Source organism: Ursus arctos, unplaced genomic scaffold (genome assembly GCF_023065955.2).
Source record: "Ursus arctos isolate Adak ecotype North America unplaced genomic scaffold, UrsArc2.0 scaffold_2, whole genome shotgun sequence".
NCBI lineage: Eukaryota > Metazoa > Chordata > Mammalia > Carnivora > Ursidae > Ursus > Ursus arctos.
The window spans coordinates 103,724,045-103,751,840 of NW_026622874.1; the positions used below are offsets into that span (position 1 = coordinate 103,724,045).

The 27,796-nt window shown below is 53.8% G+C and overlaps 2 protein-coding genes across 4 annotated transcripts in view; one reads left to right on the forward strand and one right to left on the reverse strand.

Moving 5' to 3' along the window:
- The window catches only part of DNAAF5 (dynein axonemal assembly factor 5), a 47,077-nt gene extending 25,476 nt beyond the window's left edge, over positions 1–21,601 (reverse strand). Inside the window, exons 1-4 of the mRNA XM_026490024.4 lie at positions 20,961–21,601; positions 18,719–18,903; positions 10,981–11,105; positions 10,445–10,563 (exon numbers count right to left, since the gene is read on the reverse strand). Coding sequence (XP_026345809.1) covers positions 10,445–10,563; positions 10,981–11,105; positions 18,719–18,903; positions 20,961–21,588 — 1,057 coding nt within the window. The 5' untranslated portion in view covers positions 21,589–21,601. The remainder of the gene's footprint in view (positions 1–10,444; positions 10,564–10,980; positions 11,106–18,718; positions 18,904–20,960) is intronic.
- Positions 21,602–21,710: 109 nt separating this feature from the next.
- PRKAR1B (protein kinase cAMP-dependent type I regulatory subunit beta) overlaps positions 21,711–27,796 on the forward strand; it is a 31,395-nt gene continuing 25,309 nt past the window's right edge. Inside the window, exons 1-2 of one of the 3 annotated variants that reach the window (XR_008960464.1) lie at positions 21,711–21,851; positions 22,788–23,022. The gene's annotated coding sequence lies outside the window, so the exon portion shown is untranslated. The remainder of the gene's footprint in view (positions 21,852–22,787; positions 23,023–27,796) is intronic. The other 2 variants (XM_057315383.1, XM_057315382.1) reach the window with 2 other exon arrangements.

Consider the following 27,796-nt stretch of genomic DNA (forward strand, 5'->3'; position numbering starts at 1 on the left):
GCCACCCCCATGCTCTCAGTTCTAAAAAAAAAACCAAAAAAGAAACAGACAAAAAAAACAACAAAAAACCCAAACCTCATTCACCATGGTCGAGTGGGATTTATTCCTGGGCTGCAAGGGAGTTTCAACACTTGCAAATGAATCAACGTGATACATCACATGAACAAGTGAAAGGACAAGAACCACGGGATCCTCTCGGCAGATGCAGGAAGAGCACCTGACGAAGTACGGCACCCGTTCATGGAACAAACCCTCCACGAAGCAGGAGGGAACACACCGCAACACGATAAAGGCCATACGTGAAAAACCCACGGCTAGGGTCGTACTCGATGGGGAGAAACGGAGCTTCCCCCCGAAGGTCAGGAACAAGACAAGGATGGCCACTCTCACCACTGCTGCTCAACATAGTACCAGAAGTCCCAGCCTCAGAAACCAAAGGCATCCTAATTGTAAGGAAGAAGGGAAGCTTTCACTATTTGCAGATGACACGATACTCTGTGTAGAAAACCCGAAAGACTCCACCCAAAAACTGCGACAACTGATACACCGATTCGGCAAAGTCACAGAACACAAAATCGAGGTGCAGAAACCTGTTGCATTTCTACGCACTGATAATGAAACAGCAGAAAGAGAAATGAAGAAAGCAATCCCATGTACAACTGCACCAAAAGTAATAAGATACCTAGGAATAAACCTAACCAAAGATGCAAGAGACCTGGACTCTAAGAACTAGAAAACACAGGTGAGAGAAAATGAAGAGGATACAAAGAAATGGAAAGACATTCCATGCTCGTGGATAGGAAGGACGGACATTGGTAAAAATCAACGCCGCCCAAAGTAAAATACACGTTTCACTCAACCCCTATCAAAATACCATCAACATTTTTCACAGAGCTAGAACAATCCTGAAATGTGTGTGCAACCACGAAAGACCCCGAAGAGCCAAAGCAACCTTGGAAAAGCAAAGCAAAGCCGGAGCCAGCACAATTCTAGCGTTCGAGTTGTACTGCAAAGCTGTAATCATCAAAACCCGTATGGTACTGACACAAACACAGACACACAGACCAACAGAGCAGAACAGAAAAGCCAGAAAGGAACCCACGACGCTATGGTCAACTCCCCTTCAACAAAGCAGGAAAGAATAGCCAATGGGAATAGGACAGTCTCTTCAACAAACGGTGCTGGGAAAACTGGACGGCCACATGCAGAAGAGTGGAACCGGACCACTTTATCACCTTTATTATCGCGGAAATACACTCAGAACGGACGGAAGACCTGAATGTGAGGCCTGAAACCATAAACATCCTAGAAGAGGACACAGGCAGTAATGTCTCTGACTTTGGCTGCAGCCACATTTCTCTAGCTCTGTCTCCCGAGGCAAGGGAAACAAAAGCAAAAATAAACTATCGGGACTCCGTCAACATAGAAAGCTGCTATGCGGCCAAGAACACAGCCAACAACACTACGAGGCAGCCTACAGAAAGGGAGATGATATTTGCAAACGACATCTCTGATCAATGGCTAGTATCTGAAATATATAAAGAACTGATACAACTCAACACCCAAAAAACAAACAGTCCAGTTAAAAAAGGGCCAGAAGACACGAACAGACATTTCTCCAAAGAAGACACCCAGATGGCCAACAGACACGTGGAAAGATGCTCAACATCACTCGTCATCAGGGAGACGCAGAACAAAACCGCGATGAGACACCACCTCACACCTGTCACGACGGCTAAAATCAACAACACAAGCAACAACGGGTGTCCGCGAGGATGTGGAGAAAGGGGAATCCCATGCACTGTTGCTGGGAATGCACACGGGCGCAGCCGCTCTGGAAACAGTATGGAGGCTCATCAGAAAGTTAAAAATAGAACCATCCTATGATCTAGAAATTGCACTACTAGGTATTTACCAAGAGACCGCACAAAAACACTAATTCAAACGGAGACATGCACCCTTATGCTTATAACAGCATTATCTACAATAGCCAGATTATGGGAGGAGATGAGTGTCCACTGATCAATGAATGGATAAAGATGCAATGTACACTCGCACACACACTCACACTAGCATATTACTCAGGCATAAAAAAGGATGAAATCTTGCCATTGGCAATGACAGGAATACAATTAGAGGGCATTACGTGAAGCGAAATCAGTTGGCCAGAGAAAGACAAATACCGTGTGATTTCACTCATACGTGGAATTTAAAAAACAAAACAAATGAGCAAAGGGGAAAAAAAGAGAGACAAACCAAGAAACAGACTCTCAAGTCTAAAGAACAAAGTGATGGTGACCAGAAGGGAGGTGGGAGGGGGACGGGCAACTGCATCAGATGGGGACTAAGGAACGCACTTGCTGTGATGAGCACAGGGTGACGCAGGCAAGTGTGGGGTCACTCTATCGCACACCTGAATCTAACAGAACGCTGTATGTTAACTCACTGGAATTAAAATAAAAACTTCATTAGAAATTCTTAGTAAAAAAACTCTAAAGATAGAAATGAACTCATGACAGGTCAGAGTTTAGAGGGTGTTTTAGAAAAAGCAACAGTTTGTACCATGAGACCCCATTTTCGTTTTTTTCCCTGTTACTTTTTTATTTTTATGCTATGTTAGAAAATTAGTTCCGGGGCGCCTGGGTGGCTCAGTCCTTCAGCGTCTGCCTTCGGCTCAGGGCGTGATCCCAGGGTCCTGGGATCGAGCCCCACATCCGTCTCCCTGCTCGTCTGGGAGCCTGCTTCTCCCTCTCCCACTCCCCCTGCTTGTGTTCCCTCTCTCGCTGGCTGTCTCTATCTCTGTCAAATAAGTAAATAAAATCTTAAAAAAAAAATCAGTTCCAATGATTCTATGTCGGCTGTTTACGTGTACTTGTTAACAAACAAGCAATACTGTGCTTCCTGATGGTGTATCCACTGTGGAAAGTGTGTCGGACGAGGAACATGAAACAGGGCGGCTGGTGGCACAAGGCTGGGGACACGAGGTCTATGCAGTAAGTGCAAAGAAACAGGGGCCTCACTACGTCTGTGTTCTGAAGCCCGCTGTTCCGTACTATGGGATGGAGCAGAAAGGACAATATTCTCTTAGACCTGGGGTGGCAAACTGTGGCCCAGGAGCCACAACTGACTTGCCGCCTGTTTCTGGGAATCAAGTGACAGTGGGACGCAGCCTCGCCTGCTCAGCTACTGCTGTCTAGCGCCACGGTGACGTCACACAGCAGGCAGAACAGCTGGGACACACACGCGGCCTCCTGCGCCTGGTACACGGACCGTATGGTCCTTTACAGAACACATTGGCCGACCCTGTTCTGGGCTGCGGAGCTGCACTCCCAGCACGGGAGCCGCTAGCCACACGTGGCTAACGTTCATGAAGCTTAAATCACAGTTCAGTGTCTCGGTCCCACGGCGCACGTTTCAGGTGCCCAGTAGCACCCGTGGGCCAGGGGTGCTGTCCTGAAGGCAAACAGAGAACGTTCCCATCCCGCTCTGGTACAGCGCCAGACCAAAACAATACTCGAGAATCCAGGGTACGACTTTAAGTAGCTAACAGAACCGAGCATTATCATCTACGGACTCTCAATACTGTAATTAACACCACGATGAACATCTTTGCACCTAAGTCTGTCTGTGTATTTCTGAGAACTTGGCCAGAGGCCACGCTCAGTGTCCTGAAATGCAGGAAGCCTGTCGCATCTACCCATGTCTACCTGTACGCCTCTACCTCCACGTATTTATATGCCCACAAGCAGGGTATGAACCAACTCAGCACTACTTAAGAAAAATATTTTTTTGTTTTTCTTTCCAAAAAGGTAATGAAAAACCAAAGTTAAAAACCAACCAACCAAGTAGTTCCAAAGAGAATAAAGAGCCAAGCTGCCTGGGGCTCCCACTCCACCCATAGTTCCGTGACTGGGCTCCCCAGTGTGCCAGGGAGATGGCCCTGGGATGTAGACAGATACACCACTCCTACCCCCACTGCACCCAGAAACGAGGGCACAGGTCTCTGTGCCTGGCTGCTCTCGTCTCTGTCCCCACAGCACACGTGGCTCAGCTTTGGTGACAGCAGGGTGCCTGCCAGCCCCAGGGACACAGGCAGCTTCGGCACTGAGCGCCTACAGCTATGACCCTTGCACACGTGAGCCACGGCAGTCATTCCTAACCCTGGAGAGCTTCTGGGAAGGGGGCGGGCGCTGTTTGCTTTATTTACATTTAGGTCAAGGCCATGCTTACGGATCCTTGGACAGGGGTCGTGAACGCCAGGCTAATTCAACCGCTCAGTTCCTAAGGCAAGTTCAAAGAACTGGCACCTAGGAGTTTCCAAAGCAGTAGTTTCCAAAATCATCAGTGGGACAGAAGGGAGCCTCACTCCCTCTGAGTGTGTGTGTGACCCAACACGGCTTCCTGTGAATACGTAGACAAAGTAAACAGAACGTGAGGTATAGACACGTAAGGATCTCACTCCTTTCGAGAACCATCCAGAGTCAACTTACGATGACACAGAGTGTGTCAGGTGGCCAAGCATGGAGACTCGTGCCCCGAGACAGACCCAGGGTGAGCAGCGGCCTATGGCCAGGGTGGCCCCAGACCCAGCCCTATCCTCAGCAGCTCCCACGTTCGAGACGCCCAACCCAGACGTGACCCCAAGCCAGCGCCCCTCTGGCAGCCTGCGGTCGGGGTGCCCATCCTTCTGGGCAGCGGGCCTCACCGGCACCCGCAGGGTGCAGTGGCTCCAAGGCCCATCACGCGAGGGCTGACCCTGGAGACTGAGCCGTGCAGGGGAAGGGGCCATCGACGTGCCGTCTTCTGCACCATGGGGCGGGGGGCTCCAGGAAACGCTGACGCCAACAGACCGCTAACACTGACACAGCGTCTGTGAGTTTCTTAGCTTGACTGAGGTGAGATCTACGTGTCGTTGAAGGCACTTTCAACCATGTGAGCTGAGTCGATGCACACGCAGTCTTGAGGGCACTCCCACCTCGACGGGCGCCCCGTGCTGCTTGCGGTCAACCCCCCACCCGTCCCCAGGGAGCCACGGGTCTGCCTTCCCTGCCTACAGTTCCATCTTTCCTAGAGATCTCATGTGAATGGGCTTTTTCACTAAACGGACGTTTCCGAGCTTCGTTCACGCTGCAGCACGCGTCCGAGTGTCATTCCTACTCACGGCTGAGGCCTGCGGCACGGCTCAGACAGACATGGCTTGTTGATCCAGGCTCCAGCTGCTAGACCCTGGGTTGTTCCCTCTCTGGGGTTCTGTGAATGATGCTGCTGTGAACATGCACGCATGTGCCGGCGGGGGGCAGTTTCCTCTCTGCTGCATGTTTACCTGGGGTGGGACAGCCAGGTCACGGGATCACACAGAGAGTGCGTCTTTACCACTTCAAGAAGCTCCCAAACTTTCGTAAAGCGGCTGCATTGTTTTGTCTTTCCACCAGCAACGTGTGAGGGTTCTCCTTCCCCATGTCCAGCACCTTTCCATACGTGGTTACTGTTGATTTTAGGAAACAACCCGAGGTCAGGGTTTCTGTTTGTCCTGGAATCCGAGGAAGCGCCGGAGGCCTGAGCGATGATTAACTTCTTATGTCCAGAGTCCAGATTACAACTCAGCCACTATCTACTGATCTCTCCTTTGAGAACAGAATTGCAGTCCTTCCGCAAGCAGCAAGCACGCAAAGACAGCTCGAGCCGGCTCCGCCCCGCAGAGCCAGCTGCGGTGACGAGGCTTGCTCAACTTCACAAGCAGACCAGACACAAATACGCGCAAAGCCAATTTGTTTTCATAATTGAAACAAAATTAAATAGGATGGCAACAGAAAATTGCTTAACTTTGCTAGAAACCAGCGGTGAAGGTCAGAAAGAACACGGCAACCATACGTCACCCAAGGAGGGGATGCGTTTGTAAAGGTGGCTTGGGAAGGAAAGTCAAAGCCAGCTGGGTGTCAAAACTATATACGCAGGAGGCGGAGAGGCTGTGGGGACTGTGACCTCTCAGGTCTGAGGGTCAGAGCTCAAACGCTCGCTCCGAGCCTAGGTGAGCTTTGTCTTCCCCTTCAGGTACCTCTGATTCCTCCCAAGGTCATTTTTCTGATCAGCTCAGCTGGGGCTTTATCAATGATCTGGGCGGGTGCCCATGAGGCAGGTCTGAGCCCCTCCAAAGAGCTCTGCACAGCCCCTGCCGTCACAAGAAGGGTGAGCCCTGCCTGGGGGTTGCCAGGCCTGTAGGTGACACCCCGGGTGCAGACAGCAGCAGCCCGAGAAGAGTCCCAGTTCCAGGGGAGGGATGTGGTCTGCACGTGGGCAGAGCGCCCTCCCCCACGCCAGAGTTTCAACTCAAGGAGAGCTCAACACAAAACCCTGACTAAGCTAGGCCAGACGCGTACGGAACATTAAATTCGGCTTGGTTTTTGCACAAAGTGTAATTTAATTGCAAGCAGAAAAACAGATCATCAGTTTGTTTTTTTTTTTTTAACCAAGTTTATCTAAGTCAGGTGGCAGGTCAGCCCTGTCCTGTGTATTTATAAATCACCACAAACAGGCAGGATGACACTGGGAGTTCTGCACAAGGTTCCAGGCGTTTGCAAAGCAGAGCTATCTCAGAAACGACCAGGGATTGACCTCCTTGAAGAAATGGAGAACCCTCAGCGCAGGGGGCAGCGGGAAGGGTGTAAGGGAGGGTCACCAAGGAGGACCTGAAGCTGCGTGAACCTGAACCTGGCTCACTCAGTTGGGTGCATGCAGGTCCTGACAAGTCACGCGCCCCTTTGGGCCTGGGCGCCTCACCCGCTCCACAAGGAGCAAACCAGGTACGCCTGCAGTAGCTGAGCGGTGGGACCCCACCCTTCTCCTGTAGCACCAAACAGGGGGCTACCCTGCTCCCCAGCTCCCGAGGCTAGCTCGAGTGGGTAATATTCCACGCCACAGACCCTCACCTGGGTCCCCCGGTACAAACCCGCCCCCCATCTCTCCTCTGCACAACGTAACTTTTCTGACAACTCCCACGTCTCCGAACACTTGGATGAACCGGACAAGCAGAGCAGGTCTGAGCTCTCAAGAGAACAGGAAAACCCTGAAGGGCGTAAGAGAGCTATCTGCGTTACAACGGTAGTTATTCAAACGGAACTCCAGGGATTTCCAAAACGGGGCAGAAAAACCAACTCTGATCTCTTGCGTCAGAAGATCCGGCAAGCCATTCACCATTAAGAAGAGGTGCTTCCCTGTTCACTCAAGCGTCACCGAGGAAAACAGATTCCACGGGAGGCTCATTTCCAGCCGAAAGGACTCCGGAACCCGCTGTCACCACCTGATCCTGCCGCTGGCAGTTTGAGGGCGCAACGGATGGGCAGAGCCTCTTCAAGCATGAACTTGCCCTTCTGCCCGAGAAGAGCACTTTGTTCAGGGAGTGACTGACTCGGGGACAGTAAATGACGCCCTTCCGATCTTCCCAACACATAGCCGGGTTTCAAAAGTGGAGTTCGTTTCCGTGTCAGAACAGGAAGCCTGTGTTTGTCAAATGACAAAGGGTGCTCTATGCGCATGCCTCGTCTTCCCAGCCAAGTGGGCACGGGGCTCTGACTTAGACTTGTGGCCCCGTGTACGGACCGAGCCCTGACTGCACAAACACAGGCCCAGCCTCAGTGAGCCGTGCACCTCATTGAAACTGTCCGTCCACACCCTCAGAGAAGCATGCTGTCAGGACAGGCAGCGAGAGGCACGTGCAGCAGGAGGGGAGCCACTGACCACGTCAGTCAGAGCGACGGGGGAGCAGGCCCCACCAGGGCCATCGGCTGTCCATCAGCTGGGGACGTCACAGGGAACCCAGCCAAACAGAAGGGTCACAGAACACAGATCCAACAGAGGGTCATACCCAGAACGTAGGAAGAATTCTCAAAACTCCATCATAAGACAACAAACAACCCAATTTAGCGTGGACAAAAGTCTGAACAGACACTTGGCCGAAGAAGGGATGTGGACAAGCACATGACTCAAGCACATGACAGATATGAGAGACCCACCACCACCGCATGTGCCAACAGGGACCAGTGGGAACCCCGTCCCTGCAGGTGGGACACAAACGTCCAGCCAGCCGCAGAGAGGGAGGAAAGCAGCTCCCAGTTCACAGCAGCCCCACTCCCTGGTGCTTAACGGAGACAGTGAACCGAGTTCTCACACAGACCGTAGGCAGTGCTTAGATCGCCCTTGTTCCAAAGCACCAAAACCCGGAAATGACCCAAACGTCCTTTCCCCCGCCCGAGGTAAACCTCGGTGCACCCACAGAAGAGAATCGCCCTGCAGCAGGAAGACAGGCCCCCCGATGAGCCTCAGGGGCTGAGCACTGGAAGCCAGACCAGTTGCGGGCGACCTGCGTTGTGCGTACGACCGTGCGTGTGACGACGACGTCCTAGGAGAGACAGAACCACACGGAGGGAAGGGAGTGCCCACGGCAGGGGCCGGGCACGGTCGGGGCTGACGAATGTCCCAGATCTTCATGAGTGGTGGTCACACAACGATTTGCTTGTCAAACTCTACCTTCGAAGGTGAGGGTACTGACGGGAATTATCTCACGGGGCTGCAGTGTGGCCGCGGAGCGGGGACAGCACAGGACCCAAGGGGAGGCAGGCGGTAGAGCTGGGGGCAGCGGGAGGGCCGTGTGTGTGCAGAGCAGACGGCCAGCGGCAAGGTTCTGAGGAAGTGGCTGATGAAATCTGACAGGTGAAATGGTGTGAAAAGAATCTGAACGCTTAGATTTAAAATTCAAATTTTAAAAAAGTACTTTTAGGAGAAAATGCCAACCATCTAATGAAATCTAGTGCTTATCCTGCTAACTTTCTCTACAAAGGTTTTAATTTATCTTAGAGAGAGAGAGAGCATGTGCACGTGCATGGGGGGGGCAGAGGGAGAGGGAGAAGCAGACTCCCCACTGAGCGGAGAGCCCGACATGGGACTCGATCCCAGGACCGAGATCATGACCTGAGCCAAAACCAAGAGTCGGATGCCCAAATGACTGAGCGCCCAGGCGCCCTGACCCTGCCACCGTGATTGTGATCCACTCTAAATTCATTCTGCTCGGACTAAAACAAGCCTTTGGAGCATGACCACCCTCTCCGTCGTGTGACCTGGGGGCACACCCAACACCACGGGGGCACCGGATAAAGACGTCCCGGCAGCACGCGGACAGCCCTGTGTGCGCAGACCGTGAGCGGGCAAAGAGCCACAGTGACTCGTGGGGACCTCACATCCGAGCACGGTCACCGTATCTCAACCTTGGTGAGAACCCAGCCGAGACTGCCCCTAAGTAAGCAGAGAGCACCGTGTGCTGCCAGGGCCGACCGGCGGGACGCCGCCTCCAGGCAGCAGAGGGGCACATGCAGGGCAGGACAGGAATCCCCCTTTAGAACTCCGCTTCCCTCCCAGGCACCAAGGGAACCTTCATGTCAAAGGTCTACATTTTTAGAAAGATGTTATACTGTCAGATTTACGAAATCAGAAAAATCCCTGCTAGCGACTAACTTCTGTACCTTTTCTGAAACACGTGTGCTCTCCCCTCACACCAGCTGTGCAGTGCGGGACGCGAGGCCGCGTGAGAGGACGCGCTGAGCACGCAGAAGCAGTCACTGGACTCACAGGCTTAAGAGGGAGGAGGGGCTCCTTTGCTGGCCTCAAAGTCACGGTCACACCAATACAAAGCACAAGTGCTCGTCTCCACGCTGTCCTCACGGGGTGCAGCGCCCCCGCCAGGGCACTGGGCCGTGGCGCGCACACAGCCGCGGTCTCTGACGGCGCATCGTCCTACTTCGGCCCCGCCAGTGTGCACCTCATCCGCGTTCATTCTACAAAGACGCTCTGCAGATAGACGGCAACTGCGAGACGCCTCGTCCCCACAGGAAAGCGGCTTTCAGAACGGAAGAAACGATGGTGTACAGCTCCCAGGGGCTCCTCGCCAACACCGCTCCCATGGGACTCCGGTGCTCGGGAGACACACGCACACAGCACACGCGTGTGCTCCCGGCGGGCAGGGACCCACCACGAGGGAAGGGTGGGAGGCCGTGAGACGGAGCCTCTGCTCAGAGTGCGCACCTCGCCCCGAGTCGTGAGGGCTGCACCCTGCCGCGTCCTGCGTGCGTCCTCTCTGTAACCGCGTCTTGGGTGACGCTTACAGAGGAAGGTGTTCTTGTACAGTGACAAAGCACCACCCGTTTCTAAAGTGCCTGCCGCTGTCAGCCGCCGCCCGTGCTCCACAGCCCTGTGCATCCCGCGGTGGCCCACACGCGCCCTTGGATAAAGCCACCCGGAGCACAGGGCACCATGGAGGCGTCCTCGTGGCCTTGAGTGACACCGGAGGCTGCGGACCCGCATCCTGCCTGCAGCGCCTCTCTGCGGCTCCATGGTGCAGGCCCGGAACACCTTGGACAGAGTGCCGCCTCACAGACCTGGGGAAGGCTGCACTCACCTGGTGACGGGTGATGGGCTGGAGGGGGAGTGGCGAAGTCGAGCTTGTCCTTGAGGTCGTCCTCGTTCTCCCTCTGCCACTGCAGGCCGACCTTCTCCCAGAGGTCGGCGGCCTCGAGCCTGCAGCACGACACTCGTGTCAGGGCGGGCAGTTCCTGCGGAGGCAGCTGGGGCCTGCGGACGTGGCGCCAAGTCTCTCCCCACAGGGGCCAGGAATTCCATTGGGCTTCTGAGCCCTTTACTGATGGCACTAAACCATGACCAATTTGTACGTGTGCACCCCAAGCGCTGGAAACACAAGGCTATTTTAAAGCCACAGAAACCGTCTGTGTGGCTCCCGGTCTCAGAGCCGATACGGCCGAGGGCACAGGGTGGGCTTCCGGAAGACACCGTGAGGCACAGCAACAACTCACGGACAGATGATCCAGAAAATGGAGGAACCCACACTTGCTACAGCGAAGGCCTCGGAACCCCTTAGAACGGAAGGCCTGACCGCCCCCCCGGAGCCGCGGCCACCAGTGCCATTTCAGCACTTACGCAATTGCAGGGATGTCGTCCTCGAGGCTGCTCAGCAACAGCGGGATGAGCTTGTGGAAGAAGGAGTAGCGGTCCCGCAGGTCCATCAGCCAGCCCCCCACCACGCAAGTCACCGCGTGCCGCACCTACACGCAAAGGCAACGGGAGGCTTCAGCTGGGCACCGAGAACGCAGAGGCTAACCGCAGGGCCGCGCCGGGCCACTGTGCACACCCGTCCAGGCCAGACGCCACCGTGAAGTCCCAGAGCGGCTCTGCCGTCCATCCTCAGGCTTGGAGAGAAAATGTCAGGGCCACCTCGTCCTATTGGTGCAAGCCCACATCCCTGGGGCGTGGCCTGGTCCTCTGCTGGCTGGAGCAGGACCACGCTGCTGCCTCGGGTATTGTGGAGGCCTGTGAAGTCTTCTGTGGGTGACCCTCCAGCCAGGCTGGGCGCTGTCTCGCCGTGGGTGTTTGAACAGCTGATGGCAAGCCACCAGGAAATGTCAGCCTGCAGAGGCTGCACCACCAAGGCCTTTGGTCCTGGAGCCCCAGGGTCTCCTGGGGAAGCCAGCAGGGCACCCCAACTCTGCTGCTGGCAACCTGAGAAGGTGACATGCATGCCTCTGCCCACTTTGCCCACCACAGGGAAGAAACGAGCTTAGAAACACACGAGGTGCCCAAGGTCTAGCTCCCTGAGAGCAGAGGCTGAGGCGGGAATCCATCATGGGAGAGAAGCAGGATGGGGCAGGGGAAGCAGAGAATCCTGGGGGAGCTCGGGAGCACAAGGGAGCCACACCCAGGCTGTCCCACCAGGGGCAAGGGGCCGACCACTTGCGCTGCGTGTCTGTTGTTGGCTAGGGCTGCCAATGGGAGGGGAAGCACTCGCAGGGACTTCAGGTAAAGTGCGCCCCCAGCAGCATCCAGGCCAGGGTGCACGTCTAGGCACTTGGACTCGGGGTGGGCTGCTCAGCCCTGGCTCCAGCATGCAGCTAGACAAGCAGAGTGCACCCTGGCCCGGCCCCTGCTGCCTTGTCCGAGCTCATTCTCCCTTCTGGAAAATGAGAGAATAACAGGACACGTGCCACTGGCTCCTGGTGAGGAGGGAAAGCACCTGGCACAATGCTTAACACGCAGGAGGTGCCGGGGACCTGGCTCACTCACCTGCCTGCCAGTGTAAACAGCACAGACCGTGGGAGGCAAGCAAGCCTGGGAGCAGGGCCCTTGGGTTCAGTGCTACTGTTGCAACTTCTTGTATTACACAATTTTAAAATAAAAAGTTGCAATATGAAATAAAAGGTGGTTATTATTAATGACATGGCATGTAATTAACAATCAAAACCACAACTAAAGGTCCCAGAGAATCTCAGATAATCTTTCAACAGTGTGAAAACACGCGTGATTAGAGGTCCAAGCACCTAGAAACAACCAGACACCCGCAGCAGCAAGGACAGACAGCACAGAGCAATCGTCCTATGTTGTCCTCGCGCAGGATCCTAGCCCCTCCAGGGGCTGCTGAGGAATCAAGGTGCCTCATGGCTAATGTCGTACGAGACCCGAGGGTCATTCTTCCGGCAAAAGTACCTGTAATAAAGCCGCACCGCACTAGAGGCTCAGCCAACACCACATGCTGGCGGCACTCGAGAGCCCGATGGACGCAGGAATCCAACTGCAACCCGGCCTGGTTCAGACACGTGCAGAGTGAGTGCGGCCACTGCGGGGATGGCGGCAGGCCCTCGGGAGGACCGGACCCCAGAGGGCTCCTAACGAAGGTGTGTCCCGGCAGCTGGGGGGCCATGGACCTGCGGGGACCCGCGGGAACCGGTCTGTCTGCGCTCACCCCTGACACCCTGCCCACGTGTCGGGGCAATAGGAGGGCCCCACACCCAGGACAGTCACTCTGACATCCTCCAAGATCCAGGCTCTTTTACAGGTTGGAGACTTCATGCATCTCCCCTCGTGAGCTGGGAGAGCCTGAGGGCTGGCCTCCAAGAGGCTCCCGAGCCCCACAGACGAGCCTCCCCCAGCCTCAAGAAACCTGTTGATCCCCATTGTCACCAGACAAACTACCCCTTTCTCTCAGCTCAGAAAAACAGCACTGAGCCGAGTTGCCAAGTAACACTTTGGCTAAGCAGGAAATCCGTCAATTAAGAAAAAAAACGACAGGCACTGAGAATTCTTACTCTCCTGAGTCAGGTTCACGGATCCTGGGGTGTTGGGCTGGGAACACATGCACGTATGACCTGTTAGATCAGCACGCAAAGCCAAGGGGAAACACAGACGCGAACGCGAAAGATCATCGTCCGCTCTCCTTTACCTTGGAAGGCCCCACCTCAGTGTTCTCAGTCAAGGGAGAGAGGAATGGCCAGTCCTCATACGGAGGCCGTCCATTTCCGCACTCTGCCCTCAGCAGATGTGAAGGACGCGCTCATTCGCCGACTGACACTCTTCGTTCACCCACCAACTCGACAGCAGCTCTGGGCACAGCCCGTTGGAGGAAATCACCTTTTTCCCATTCACTCCCTTGGGCTCGAACATTTCAGAATTGAGGGGCTGGGGTCTGGGGGAGGCAGGGGGATCTTTCTGCCCAGCACCCGAGTGCAAGTAACCATCTCACGCAAAGTTGCTCTGCAGAACCCACTCTTGTCCCATGCTGACCAGAGGCCTTGGATTTTAAGCATCTTATGTCATTGTAAGTAAGCCCCATTTTTAAAGTAAAAAGTTTTAACAGTATCAACACAATATTTTAATAACAAACCAAATGTTATTTCAAATACATAGTACTCAAATTCTGTTAAAGAAAAATTAGCAGAAGGGGCTTCCGCTGAATCTGTAACATCTTTATTTTTCAATCTGAAAAGATTCAGCATAACATTTACAGGTGTGCAGTGGATCGGAACCGCTGCTGTACTTTCGCTGCTACTCTTCCTTCAGTCTGACATCAGGGGCAGAAGGTGGGAAGCGGGGAGGGGGAAGGAGGAAGGTCAGCACAACCAGCAAAGCCACCCTGCACCTCATTTCCCCCGCGCCCACGTATGGTATGTTTTCACTGATGTGGTGGAGATCTCACACCTGCTCTAACGAAAGTAACCACAGAGCGTAACCCTTCTCTGACGAAGCAACAGGCTTCTGTTTTTATGATATTCTGAGTGGACCCAAGGATTCCGATACCTATTCAAGTTCCTCAGGCAGGACTCCACCCCCCGGGGTCTGGAGTTCATAACATCCAATCTCACAGACTCTAAAAAGTCACCAGGATTGATGGGGGAACACGCTCCTCCCCGCACGCACCCCCTGTCCCTGTACCCATCATTCCTTAGCACCAGTGAAGTCCTTGGAGCTCATGAGACTAAGTCCCCTGCAAGGGCTGGGGCAGGACCTGCTCATTTTTATGCGCCACTAGGATGCTGGCAGAGGGCAGGAGCTCAGAACTGCCTGAGACCTGGCCTGGAAGCCCGCTGGGCCACCAGCAGTCGGGCAGGTGGGGCCGGCCCAGCTCCAGCTTGCCGAGCCTGGCTTTCCCACGCAGACACCCACGCGGGTCACACATCCTAGGTGCTTTAGCAAAAGGGTCAGAGTGTTTTATCCAAACTACGAATAAAAACACAATTCCAGCTTCTAACTGAAACACGACCACCTGTGATAATGCAGAGGGTTCATGAGGTAAGGGGATCCCAGGGCAACCGAGGGCTGGAATGGACACATGTGACAACGGATCATGGCATAACCCTAGCTGGTACTCATCTACTCAGACGGTGCATGCAGGAGGATGGGGTGGGCCTTCCTGGGCCTGGGGAAGCTACCTTAGCCCCACCACACTGGGACACCCCCCTTTCCATGTCCTCAGACATGTCCTGGAGACCCGAGGTGACAGAGCACCAGAGGGAGAATTCCAGGAGCCACACTAGCCATGTTCTGAGCCCCCTGTGTCCCCTAGGTGAGCTCTGGGTCTCTCTGGGCTCTGGTTCCCCATCTGTGAGACAGAAGTCATCACAGTCTCCTCTGCACAGAAGGACCACACAGACCAAATGGGTCAATTCAGGCAAAGCACTTAGAGGAAGTTACTTCCAGGTGGCCACTCACCATGTAGTTCAGCGACCCGGAACGTGGTCCAGCAGGCACAGGGCAGCAGCTGCTGGACGTTCTCTACAAGTTACAAGGCAGTGAGGACCTCGCCTTCTGCACAGTGTGGTGGGACCCTGACACAGCTGTCCACAGGACCAAGGCTCTGAAGGTGGCCCAGCCCTGGAAGTCCCAGCAAACATCCACAGAGCCCAGGACCATGAGGGCCCAAGAGCTGATGCAAACGCAGGACGGTGGTGCGTGACTTCCCTACCCGCTCACGGTCAGGAACTTTGTGGTCACCCCATGGACTGGACCCCGCATCAGCGTGAAAACTGGTGGGCAGTGGCCATGCTGGATTTGAAATCCCACTTCAATCAGCCCTGGAAAGCATACAGAGCAAACCAAATACCACTGGGAAGAAATGGAAACAAAAATAATTTTAACAATGGAGTGCACTTGTTTTGGAATATCAAGTAACAAGGAATAGTTGCAGCCCCAAATTTTGGGAAAGCCTGTCACCAAAGAGAAAGCAATCAGCTGAAGACTTCCTCCGTCTTCTGTGGAAATGCAAACTCTTACCACCTGGAGTCAGGGCACCAAACACCCATGTTTTAAGCTCAACAAACAGATAAGCTATTCCGCAGTTATATACACAGAGCTATTTATAGGGACCCACCGATACACAGTCATGCTGTTTACGGGGACCGTCGATACACAGTTACACTGTGTACAGGGACCTCTGGATACTCAGTTATGCTGTTTACAGGGACCCATCCACAGTTACCCTATTTACGGGAGCGTATGGATACAGAGTTATGCAATTTACAGGGAGCTATGACATAACTACGCTATTTACAGGTAACTCCTGATGGATACACAGTAATGCTGTTTATAGAAAACGGTCAGTATGTAGTTATTACACCACTTTCAGGAAAACCATTTCACCTAGGACACAAGGAAGCCACTGTCTTTGCGGCCCCTGCTCTATGTCAAGCAAGCTGAGACACTGTCCCAGTCAGGGCAGCACTGCCATTTTTCACTGGAATCCATCCTGGCCCTCACTTCCTGCAGCCAGGTCTCTCATGAGTGCTGACGCAGCACACTGCCTCCTCCTCCCTTGGCAGAGCTCAGCTCTGCTCTGGGTCCCCACCTCCCACGCTGGGACATGCGGACCCCACCCAGCTTGAGGGGCCAGCGTTCACTCACCTGGCCCCGACACCGAATGGACAAATTGGCTCTCGGGTGGAGGAGGGTCCTTTGTCTCCGCCTGCACCTTGATACAGCTCAGGGAGGCCCGCTGAGGATGAAGCCCCCGGCAAGCCAGGCGAAGCAGGCGTCCCGGGCAGGCAGTGGGCCGCGCCTGGACCCTGGTGCAGGCCATCACACATGCGCACCCGACTGGGGCCTTCTGTCCCGGCCCCTAAAGCCCTGAGGGGTACCTGCATCCTGCTGAGAGGCACGCCCAGTCCCGAAGAGGAGCCAAGGCCACTCCCCGTAGCCCCTCTGCCTCCTCAGGACTCCCACAGCAGGTGCTAAGCAGCTCTAAATCTTCTGTGGATGAACAGGCATCGTGACCCTCCTGTCCACATGCGCACACATGCCCGCACGCAAAACTGCATCGCGAGCCCCATGAGTTGAATGCTACGGCAGTAAGCACACGAAAACGTGCTCAACGTCACTAATCATGAGGGCAACAGAAGTCAGACCACGAGACACCATTTCACACCCGTTAGGATGGCTATAAATCAACAAACAAAAACCAAAAAATTAGTGTTGGGAGGACCTAGAGGAATCGAAACCCTTATGCATTGTTGCCGGGCATTTAAGACGGTCCAGTCGCTGTGGGGACTGCTACGGGGGCTCTTCGGTAAGCTCGTGGCAGAGCTGCTCTGGGCCCAGCAGTCCTGCTCCTTGGTTTACACCCTTGCCCAAACCACGTGACGCTGGACTCAGAAACCTGCACCTGCGTGTTCGAGCAGCACTATTCACAGCAGCCAAGAGGTGACAGCAAGCCAGGTGTCCATCAGTGGATGCACGGGTACACCAAATACGGCCCATCCACATAACACACAGCACTCTGCCTCAGGAAGGAATGGCGCACTGACACGTGTTCCAGCACGGGTGAGCCTCAGACACGTCACACTCAGTGGAAGCGGTCAGTCACCAGGGTCACTTAGGGACTCTGCTTCCACGAAGTATCCTGAGTAGACACAGCCACACAGACAGATGGTGCTTATCAGAGGTGGGGGGCAGGGAGGAATGGGGAGTCACTGTTCAATTCTGCTTGGGACGGTAAAAAAGTTTTGGTTGGTGGCCACGGTCGCACTATGTTGTGAATGTATTTAATGCAACTGAACTCCATCTCGAAAATGGTTGAAATGGCAAATTTCATGTTATGCATCTTTTACCAAATACTTTTAAAATAATCTAATATATCAAAGCTTTGAACGCTTAAATGAGCGAATTACATAGTATGTGAGCAGTGGCTCAATAAAGCTGTTTAAAAGAATAAAACAGGGGGCGCCTGGACAGCGCAGTCAGTTAAGTGTCTGACTCTTGGCTCGGCTCAGGCCACGATATCAGGGGCATGAGCTCGAGCCCCGTGTCGGGCTCCGTGCCCAGCACAGAGTCTGCTTGAGCTTCTCTTCCCTGCCACCCATCCTGCTCACACTCTCTAAAATAAATAAACAAATCTTTAAAAAAAACGAAAAAAAAAAACCACAAAGTGCCTTGGAAGAAAACCGAAGTGTGCCTGTGGCTGGGAGGCCAGACGGTGCCAGAGAACAGTCTCTGGTGTCACCGGCCCTGGGCCCGGAGGCTAGCTCCAGCTGGGCGACCTTGAGCAAGTAACATAACCTCCCAACTGCAGGGGATGTGCAAGCAGCTGACACGAAGGATGAAACAAGATGGTGTGTGGACAGCAGGGTAGGCAGGCACCCACGTGCTTTAGTCGTGTAGCCAACGCTTCCACTATCAGGACAGCAGAGGCCACGCTGTCACACCGCCAGCTTTTGAACCACTGGCCGCCCCAAGCCACTTCCTATCCTGCTGGCCATGAGGCAGGGGCACTTTCTGACCACTCCGGAGGACGTTCACCAGCTACCGCTGCTCCTCCCACCCCATGTGGCCAGAAGCACACATTCCCTCTTCACTTGTCTCCTCCCCCACCACAGCCCTGGCTCTGCTCCCCATTGTTGCCGGGGTTTGTGAAGTTCTGCAAGCACGCCGCGGCCTCAGATCCATGACACAGCCTGTGAGCTGACCTCCACCAACACAAAGCCAACATTCTGATCTCTGTCTCTGCTTGGGTCCCGAGGCCCAACAGGGTGATTACCCTGATCTGTCCCTCCACGCCCAGGTCGGGTCCCGCAGCCACTGTGGCTTGTCAGGCCAATCTGCGTTGATGGATCGGCACATTACAGACGCCTCTGAAACCGTGGCGTATACGCAGTTACGCTGCTTTCCAAAGAGGCAAGAGTCCTCTTGCATATTCCTCACCATCAAGAAGGACGAATATATTAAAACAGTTCAACTCTCTGCAGTTTCTCGGAGACGTAAACTAAGATCACCTTGTGACTGAACATGATAAAAGACGTTTGGTGTGACAAGTTAACAGTTTTAAAAAAGAAAAAGGAGTGAGCTCAAATAGTGTGCTTCTGGTGAAGAGGAGGGACCACCCAGAGGAGAAACTCCTTACCTGGGGGACGTCGTCAAAGAGCCTCTGAGCAAAGTGAGGAAGCACGTCATCTACCGACTTGCCGCTGCCGAACTGGATCACGGTGCCCGTGGCCTTGATGACAGCCACCCGCACCTTCCAGTGCTGGTGGGAGATGCTCTGCATCAGGGGGCCGATCAAGGACTCCGACTGCATGTGGAAGTGGTCTGTGAGACAGGGCGACACCAGTTACTGGGCTTGCTCCTCGTGGGCCTCGACCCAGCCCAGCGCCATGGGCTCCCAGGAGGACAGGCCACCTGTGCCTTGGAACTTCCTCTCCCCACCCGGTCCCTGCTGCAGCGTGGCATCGGCTCAGGCCTGCCAAGCTCAGCTTCGTACCCCTGGCACTGGGAGAGGTATAGGACAGGCACGGAACCCAAACAGCACCAAACGGAAAAGGCTGGGGGCTTGACCCCATCTCAGCTGGAGGCAGGAGCTGTGACGGAGTGTCTGAAGCTGATGACAGTGGCACTGGGTGCCTGAGAGGGATGCTGACCAGAAGAGAGAAATCGAGCCTGGAGGACACTGTGCAAGTCCCCACATCAGGTGTGCCTGAAGCCAGACACCCGGTGCTACTGTAGAGAGCAGGGCCAACATCGCTTTGGGCAAGGCCACTCCGCTTCCTATTTGTAAGGGGCTCCCAGAAAGTCAGAACCAGAATGCCTCTGATACTCCTCGTCTTGGAGTTCTAACCTCAGTTCTGCTGCTGCTTGAGACCCATCCGTAAGATGGCTATTTCAGGGTTGCTTTGGTTGACTTCTTTAACCCTGAAGTCCTCAGATCAAGGCAGGATATTCATCTACTACTGCCCAGTGTGATGGGGATCCAGGAGAGGCCCTTCACCGGGAGTGGGCAGAGCAGGGGGATGGTTTTGAGAAGGGAGATGCTTCAAGCAGAGGGAACAGTCCTTCACTCAACAATCGGTGGACACCGGATGCGGGCAGGCACCTTGCTACGTGCAAGGCACCGTCCTACACTTGTCGAACTTATAACCTAGTGAGGGAACATGCAAAGGCTGCAAGACATGAGAAGAGGTCAATCTGGCTGATGCACAGACCAGGGAGTGAAGTGGCTGGGGGTCAATGAGAAATGTGTTAAAAGCTTGTAATTCCCAATGGCTGTCTCCAGCCCAAGCCTCACCCCCAATTCTACTAGAATTCCACAGTACTTGAACCCAAACTTATGACTCACAGTGTAAATCTTGACAGTCCCTAAGGGGAAAGGCTAAAAGGAAGCCCCATTCCTCCTTTGTCTCCTATCCACCAAAACCTCCTTCTCCCTCATGCCTCACCCAATTCAAAAGGAAATCCTGCCAGTTCCATGCTCAACATCAATCCGTTTTCCTCCGTCTCTAATAGCAGACTGCTCACCCCCACCCAGGCCAAGCTGTTATCTAAACATGGATTAATTATGACCCCAACTGACCTCATTTCTTCTTGCCGTCTTGGTAATCAACTCTCCACAAGCACCAGAGTGATCTTTTAGAAATCTGAATCTAAGCCTCTCTCACCCCTTCTCCACACCCACCACTGGCTCCCCACTGTGCTTAATAATTTCAAATCCCCAGCAGCAACCCTCTGCCCGCCCTCCTTCCCTCCAGCCACCTTGACCTCCTTTATGTTCCTCAGATCTGCCAAGCTTATTTCTCAAAAGTAGTTTCCTCCTGACAACCCATCACTGATCTTCAACTTAAATATTCTGTCCTACAGGATGCCTTCCCAACAGGACTAAGTAGAGGCCTCCTACCATTGCACATCCCAGGCTGAGGCAGCAAGCAGAGGGAAGTGGGGCAAGATCCTACAGAAAGGGCTACTTAGAAAAAGGACCTATCCTGATCAGATTAGTTTTTTTAAACAACGGAGAATGCACGAAAGGAAAACAGGAGAAGCGGCCTCTCTCCATTAGGACAGCAGTCCAACCCAAAGAGGGAAGACAGGTAGACTGTCGAGAATGGGGGATGAGAAGTGAAAGACTGCAGCGGTGTTTCACAAAGCGTGCAACCACAACCGCCTGGATTAGTCACCCCGGCGAGGGCCAGTTACAGACACGCACCGCATCCCAGACCCTCAACAATTTCAGCGCAGGCTTCCACGAATTTGCATTTTGAGAACCACCGGATGGGGAAGAGCGGCGGCTGCTTCCGGGATCCAGGAGGGGCCCACCGCTGGCGGCCTCGCCTCCACCTCCCCGCGCCCCCATTCCCGACCCCGGCAAAGGCGGGCACCTGGCGTGGCGCGCGCCAGGTCCGCGGCGCACTCGCAGCTCTCACGGCGCACGGCGGCGAAGGGGTCGAGCAGCGTGCAGCACAGCACGCGCACCGCGTCGTCCAGGTGGGGCGCGAGCGCGGCGCCGCCGAGGCGCACCGCCAGGCTGAGCAGCTGCACGAGTGCCAGGCGCAGTTCCTCGCAGGTCTCGGGCGGCCGGCCGCGCGCGGACTCGGGACCGGCCAGGCGCGCGGCGAGCGCGGGCAGCAGGCGCGGCAGGGCATCACGGGGCCGCGTGGCGCGCCGCAGGCCCAGGTCCAGCAGGTGAGCGGCCAGCGCGCGGCAGCCCTCGGCCGGATCGGCCAGGCAGCGCAGCAAGCGCGGCAGCAGCAGGCGCGCCCACGGGCCCTGGAAGGCGGCGGCCGCCGCGGCGGGGTCGGCGTCGGGCGCCTCGGGCCACGCCGCCTCGAGCGCGCGCTGCAGCGCTTCGAGCGCGCGCCGCCGGCCCAGCTTGCTGTCGGCCTCCAGCCCCGGCAGCAGGCGGCTCAGGGCGCGGCTCAGTTCCGCCGCCTCGGCCGTCTCAGACGTCTCGGCCGCCTCGGCCGGGCCCGGGGGCGCCGCGGTCTCCGCCGCCACCAGTGCCGCCATCTTCCGCGCGTTGCTCGTCGCCAGGGGAGACGGCGCTTTCACGACGGCCGCGGCGCGGATTACGGCTGCTCTTCCGGCGGGCTTCGAACACAACTTTATTGGCAGCTCCGGGCGCGGACAGCACACGTCCGGGGTGGGTTGGGGGCGGGGAGCCGGAAGGGCCGCGGTCCCGCGGGCTCAGGGCTCAGTCGAGCGACAGGAGGCACAACTCTGCCGTGCGCGCCCCTGAGGGAGGCAATGGCAGAGGGGTTTGGCGTGGACAGGTAAGGCTTGCCCGCGAAATGCCGGCACTGGGGACTGCCGAGGGTTGGTCACAGTTAACTCCGCGACGGCGCTGAGGGCACAGTTGTAGTGGGAGGGGCGGCCGGGCAAAGGCCCTGGGGTGGGGGTGCTGCGTCGAATTGTGTCCCCCAGAGTCCGTACATCGGAATCCTCATCCCCAGGGCTTCAGAATGGGGCCTTATTTGGAGATAGGGCCCTACAGAGCTCATGAAGTTAGAAGTAGGTACTGGGGGCACTGATCACATGTGATTGTGCCCGTCTAAGAGGGGGGCTTCGGAGGGGCCGCAGCATTCCGGGACAACGCCGTGTGAACGCGGACGGCGGTCTGCACGCCAGGGACAGCGGCCCCAGGAGGCACCCGCCCGCAGACCCCTCCATCTCGGCTCCGGCCTGTAGACCGAGGTGGTCAGCGCTCGGTCTTCGCGGGGACTGATACGGGGAGCGCCCTGACGCTGCTCCGGGAGGCGAAGAGACCTCCTCGTGGCGGGAGCCCAGGGGACCGGGGGGGGGGGGGGCGCAGGCCACCGGGGCCTTTTTCTTAAATTAACGGGGACTGGAGGAAGGCTTGCGGGCCAGGAAAGTTGGCCCCATCAGGCTTGCGTCTTTACGAGACTGCTTTGGCTGCTGCGGAAAAGGAGGCAGAAGGAAGGACTGGGGTTTCTCTGAAGGCTGAGGCTCTGCTCAAGGTGGGGAACAGCAAACACTCAGCGTGGGGAGGCTTCCTGCTCCAGGAAGAGGTGGTGCAGGCTCACTGTTCCTTGCCCCTCCCTCCAGGTACCACTGCGTACCTTGCCAGTAATTCAGTCGTCCATGGGCAAGGGGCTCTGATTGCTGGAGGGAGACTGGCTAGCAGGGATCCTCAGGACCAGGTGGTGGCAGCTCAGGGGTTCCCTGGGTTTTCCTATTCTCTCTTACAGCTTCCTAGAACAGGTGCCAGAGAGGTCTGCCACCCAAGCCAGAACTGCCTGCAGGCCATTGGGAGTTTCACTAAACTAGTCCATAATGTTGCTGCCTCGACGTCCCTGGAGCGCAGCCAGGTGGGCTGCGGGCGCTTTGGACCAACACTGGCCCCTGCCATGAGCACCTGCCCTAGATGAAACCTGCAGAGTCACAGTAAGTGACGTTCCTGATGGGACTCCTACAGCCGTTGTGGTAAGCACGTACCCCTGCTGCCCAGGGCCCACCCCTTTGCGCCTCTTTCATAAAGCCCCTGCAAAGCTTACTAAAGCCCCCCGCTGTTTTTGGTTTGAATTGACCGATCTGGTCTTAGCCCAGAAACCCCAAAGTACTCCATCCACAAACCTGTCTCTCTGCCTGCACCCTGCCTTGACCTCCTCGTGTGCTGTGCCGTGTACCTCCAGGACCTGTGAATCAAAAGCTTCTCTATTCCGCTTTCCCACACAGTCTTTGTTGACCCCCCAGGCTCCACCTAAGAATTGTTAAGTTTAACAAAGTCACAGCACAGGCAAGGAAACGGCAAGAAAAGCCACCTCTTTCTGGTCATAGGACTGGGAAAGGGGAGACCCAGCAGTGACCTTGTGGGTCACACCCCCACCCCACAGTATGCTGCAGCACCAGCATCAAAGCCCCTGCAAGCCCACCGACTCTTGCAGTGCTGATGGGCAGTCTCCTATGTGGGGGCAGAGGCCATGCAGCCCAGCGTCTTCCAGCTTTCCACCTGCTGGCACAAGGAGACCCAGGACCAGCAGGTGCTGCCCTGCTCCCCCAACAGCCGCAGCAGTGCCAGAAGAAAGCAGACCAAGAGGGCGCTGCCAGGGCTGTGAGATGAAACTCACTGGAACCATGGGCCGCAAAAGGAGGCCAGAATCTACACGCTAGACCTAAATAGGGCAACTTTCTGCTAAAATAGCAGATTTCAGTAACATCAGAAGTTTTCTGACATGATATGCAGAATGTTCAGGATACGCTCAAAAATCACTTGTTCTATCAGAAGCCACGAAAAGCACTATTTGGATGAAAAGACTATTAACTGACATAAATGCTAAGATAGATCAAGTGTTAGAGTTATCTGACAAGGGTTTTAAAGTAGTCATAAAAATGCTTTTAAAAAACATTTAGGAAGTCTTTGGGCGCCTGGGTGGCTCAGTCTGTTGAGTGTTGACTCTTGCTTTTGGCTCAGGTCATGATCTCATGGGTCATGGGATTGAGCCCCGTGCTAGGCTCTGGGCTCAGCCAGAAGTCTGCTTGAGTATTCTCTCCCTCTGCCCCCCTCCCCTCCTCTCTTGCGCACGTGTGCTCTTTCTCTCTCTCTCACTCTCTATAAAATAAATAAATCTTTAAAAAAAATAGGTCTTTTGAAACAAATAAAAAAAAAGTCTCAGCAAAGAGGGAAAAACTATAGAAGGATTTCCAGATGGAAATCCTAGAACTTAAAATTACAACAGCCAAACCAGTATTGTACCCAGCAGTGGACACAGTGATCACTGCACCATTGGATGGACACCACAGCACAGGGGAGATGAGGGGATAGAATCAGGGAACTTGAATGTAGAACAATAGTGTTTACTCCATCTAAGTGACAGATCAAATGGACCAGAGAGAAGCAAAAGAGCTGAGACACCTGTAGGACAGTGATTTGTGTCACCAGGGTTCTAGAACAAGAGGAGAAAGAACGTGGGCTAAAGAGAGATTTAAAGAAAGAATGGCTGAAAACTCCCCGAATTTGGTGAATGACATAAACCCACAGATTAAAGCAGCTGAGCAAGCCCCAAATAAGACACACCCAGACACATCATAGGTAGGCTTGTAACAGCTAAAGACAGACGGAAAAGTGTTAAACACAGCGGACCCTCAGAAAATGAAGAAGAGTAGAGTGGGTAAACATGGCAGTAAACTGACCACCTTTCACTTCCTAAGTTTCCTTAATCATACCTGACAGTTGAGCAAAAATAAGAACACTGATGTGGTGCTGAGAGTATGTGGAGGAGATAGTTATGGTACTTACATCTGGAAAATGGGAAGGTGAAGGGATGAAGTGGCAGTAAGGTTTCTACACTGCTCTCGATGTGGCACAACTTCCATAGCAGGGACTCCGAAGTGCCCCGTGTGTATGCTGATGTCTGGAGAAGCCACTAGGGAAACTAAACACAGCAGTACAAGCAAAAACATTAAGTGGAATTCCAAAAACTGTTTAAGGATGTCACAAGGCACAAGAGAGGGAACAAACACGAATGATGAAATAATAGATGGAAGCCCTAATATGTCGACGATTACTTTAAACATGGATGGTGTAAACACACCAGTTAGAAGACCGAGTGGCATAGTGAATAAAAACTATGCCGACGCTACATTATCTAATCTATGCTAAAACGTGTCAGCCACAGTGACACGGGTGGATTGGAGTCAAAGGGTGGGAACGGATGTATCATGTAAACATCAAATTTTAAAAAGCAGACTATATTAATATCAGCCAAAGTGGACTTCAGAGCAAACAAAATTTCTTGGAAAAGAAGACGGACATTAGCTAATGATGAAGTGCTCCATCAACCAGGAAGATCTAGCAATTGCAAATATACGTGCACCAAATGACAGATGTTCAAAGTATATGGCGGACTTCATGTGAGGACTTCCCTACCCATTCTCAGCAATTGCTAGAATTACTAGACAGACACTCAGCAAGGATCAGAAGAACACCACCATCAACCCACAGGATTAATGGACATGTGTGGGGCACTGCAACCACCAATAACAGAATACATATTCTTTTCCAGTGCCCATGGAACACATTCCAGAAGAGACTATATCCTGGGCCATAAAACAATCTTAATCAATGTAAAGGATTGAAATCCTACAGACTACGTTCTCTGACACATGGAATCAAACTGAAAATCAGCAGAGAACAAGGAAAGCTTCAAATGTGGAAATTCAACACCATGGTTCTACTCAGAAATACAAAGGAATGAATGCTGAAACGCGCGCGCACACACACACATTACCTGGAGACTCTAGGGAATTATGGTAAGTCAGACAATCATTGAAGGGTGACTGTATCATGATTCCACTTACATGGCACTTGTGAGATACAGTTTCACGTTTTCTGGGGCTAGCAGTAGGGCTGGGTGTGGCGTAAAGGTGCCTGTACAGCAGCCATGTGTGGTGACAGTACTTAAGCATTGTGGTGATGGTGGCTACACGGATATTTAGGTGTTTTGCTTTTTTTTTTTGTTTGTTTAGATTTGCTTCTTTATTAGAGCGTGAGTGGGGAGAAGGGGCAGAGGGAGAGGAAGGGAGAGAGCGTGTGTGCGAGCAGAGGGAGGGGCAGAGGGAGACAGAGTCCTCAAGCAGGCTCCGCGCTGGTGTGGAGCCCAGCTCTGGGCCTGATCTCATGACTGAAACCAAGAGTCAGACACTTAACAGGTTGAGCCACCCAGGCACCCCCTCACTGTTGATTTTTAACCCAATAGCGAAATACACAGACAAATCTGAACCCAGTAAGAGAAAGAGAATAGTGAGGGTTAGAATGGAAACTAGTGAAATAGAAAAGCAAACACACAATAGAGAATATTAATAAAACCAAGAGTTTGTTCTTTTAAAAGCTTAATAAAACGGATAAATCTCTGTCAAGTCTGGCAAGGGAAGAAAATGAGAAAACACAAAATAACGTGTGGAGTGTAAAGGGGTTATCACTACACTTTCTGAGCATTAAAACACACCGAAAGGATCATATAAGCCACTTTATCCCTCCCAAAGGATAGGAAATGCAGGATTCCTAGGAAAATGTGATTTACTAAAACTTACACAAGAAGAAATAGAAAGGCAGCAGACTCTAGTACCTAGTAAAGAAACTGACTTTGTGATTTAAAAAGCTTCCCGCAAGAATGGCTGTAAGCACAGATGGTTTATTAACTTCAAAACGTTTAACTAGGAAATAACTCTCATCCTAGACTCTTTCCAGCAACGGAAAGAGGGGACATCTCCCAACCCGTTTTGTGAGGCCAGCCTCACAGTGACGGGGCCATCGCACAAAAGGAGAATTATGGGCCGACCTCTTTCATTAAATACAGATGCAAAAATCCTAAACCAAATGCTCACCAAGTCCATCTGGAAAGAAGGAATTTAAAAAGAATAGATTGAGTTTATTCCAAGGAAAACAAGGTTCATTTAACATAAGAAATTAATGTAATCTACTGCATTAAAAAAAACTGAAAGAGAAAGATCACAGGATCATCTCAGGTGCAGAAAAAGCATTCGACGCAACGTGACACCTGTTCATGATAACTTAGCGAATGAGGAATAGAAGGCACATCCTCAGATATCCCACAGTGAATGTCATATCAGATGCAGTGGACGGGTTCCAAACACAGCCGTGACATTTCTCCCACGCCTGCACACGGATCCAGCCTCGTGTCGAATCTGAGCTGGCCTGCAGACTCACCTTGGGCCCAGGGACGTGGCGGAAAGGGTGCCGAGCCGTGTCTCTGCCCAGCATTGCGGAGAGCTGGCAGCACCTCGCCCCCACGGGGAGGGTTCACCCTATAAAACAAAGCCCAACAAAACAAACACCACCAGAAAGTGACAAGTATTGGCAAGGACAGGAGGAATCGGAACCTGGCTCGCTGCTGGTGGGAAGGTAAAACGGTGAGGCTGCTGTGGAAAGCAGCCTGGCGGCCCGTCAAAGAAATGACACCTAGGATTCCTGTAAGATCCAGCAGTTCCACGTCCCGTTATGTAGCCGGAGGGTATCAAGCAGACACACACCTGTGCTCATGCTCACAGCAGCCGAGAGGCGGAAGCATCCCAAGTGTCCGTCATGGGTGATGGAGAAACCCGATGTGGTCCGTCCCACGATGGGCTACCGTTTAGCCTCACGTAGGAAGGAAGTGCTGACACGGGCTCGAGACGCCCAGTGAGAGAAGCCAGACACAGAAGACCCCGTATTGTAGGTTCCACTTTGGTGAGGTCCCTG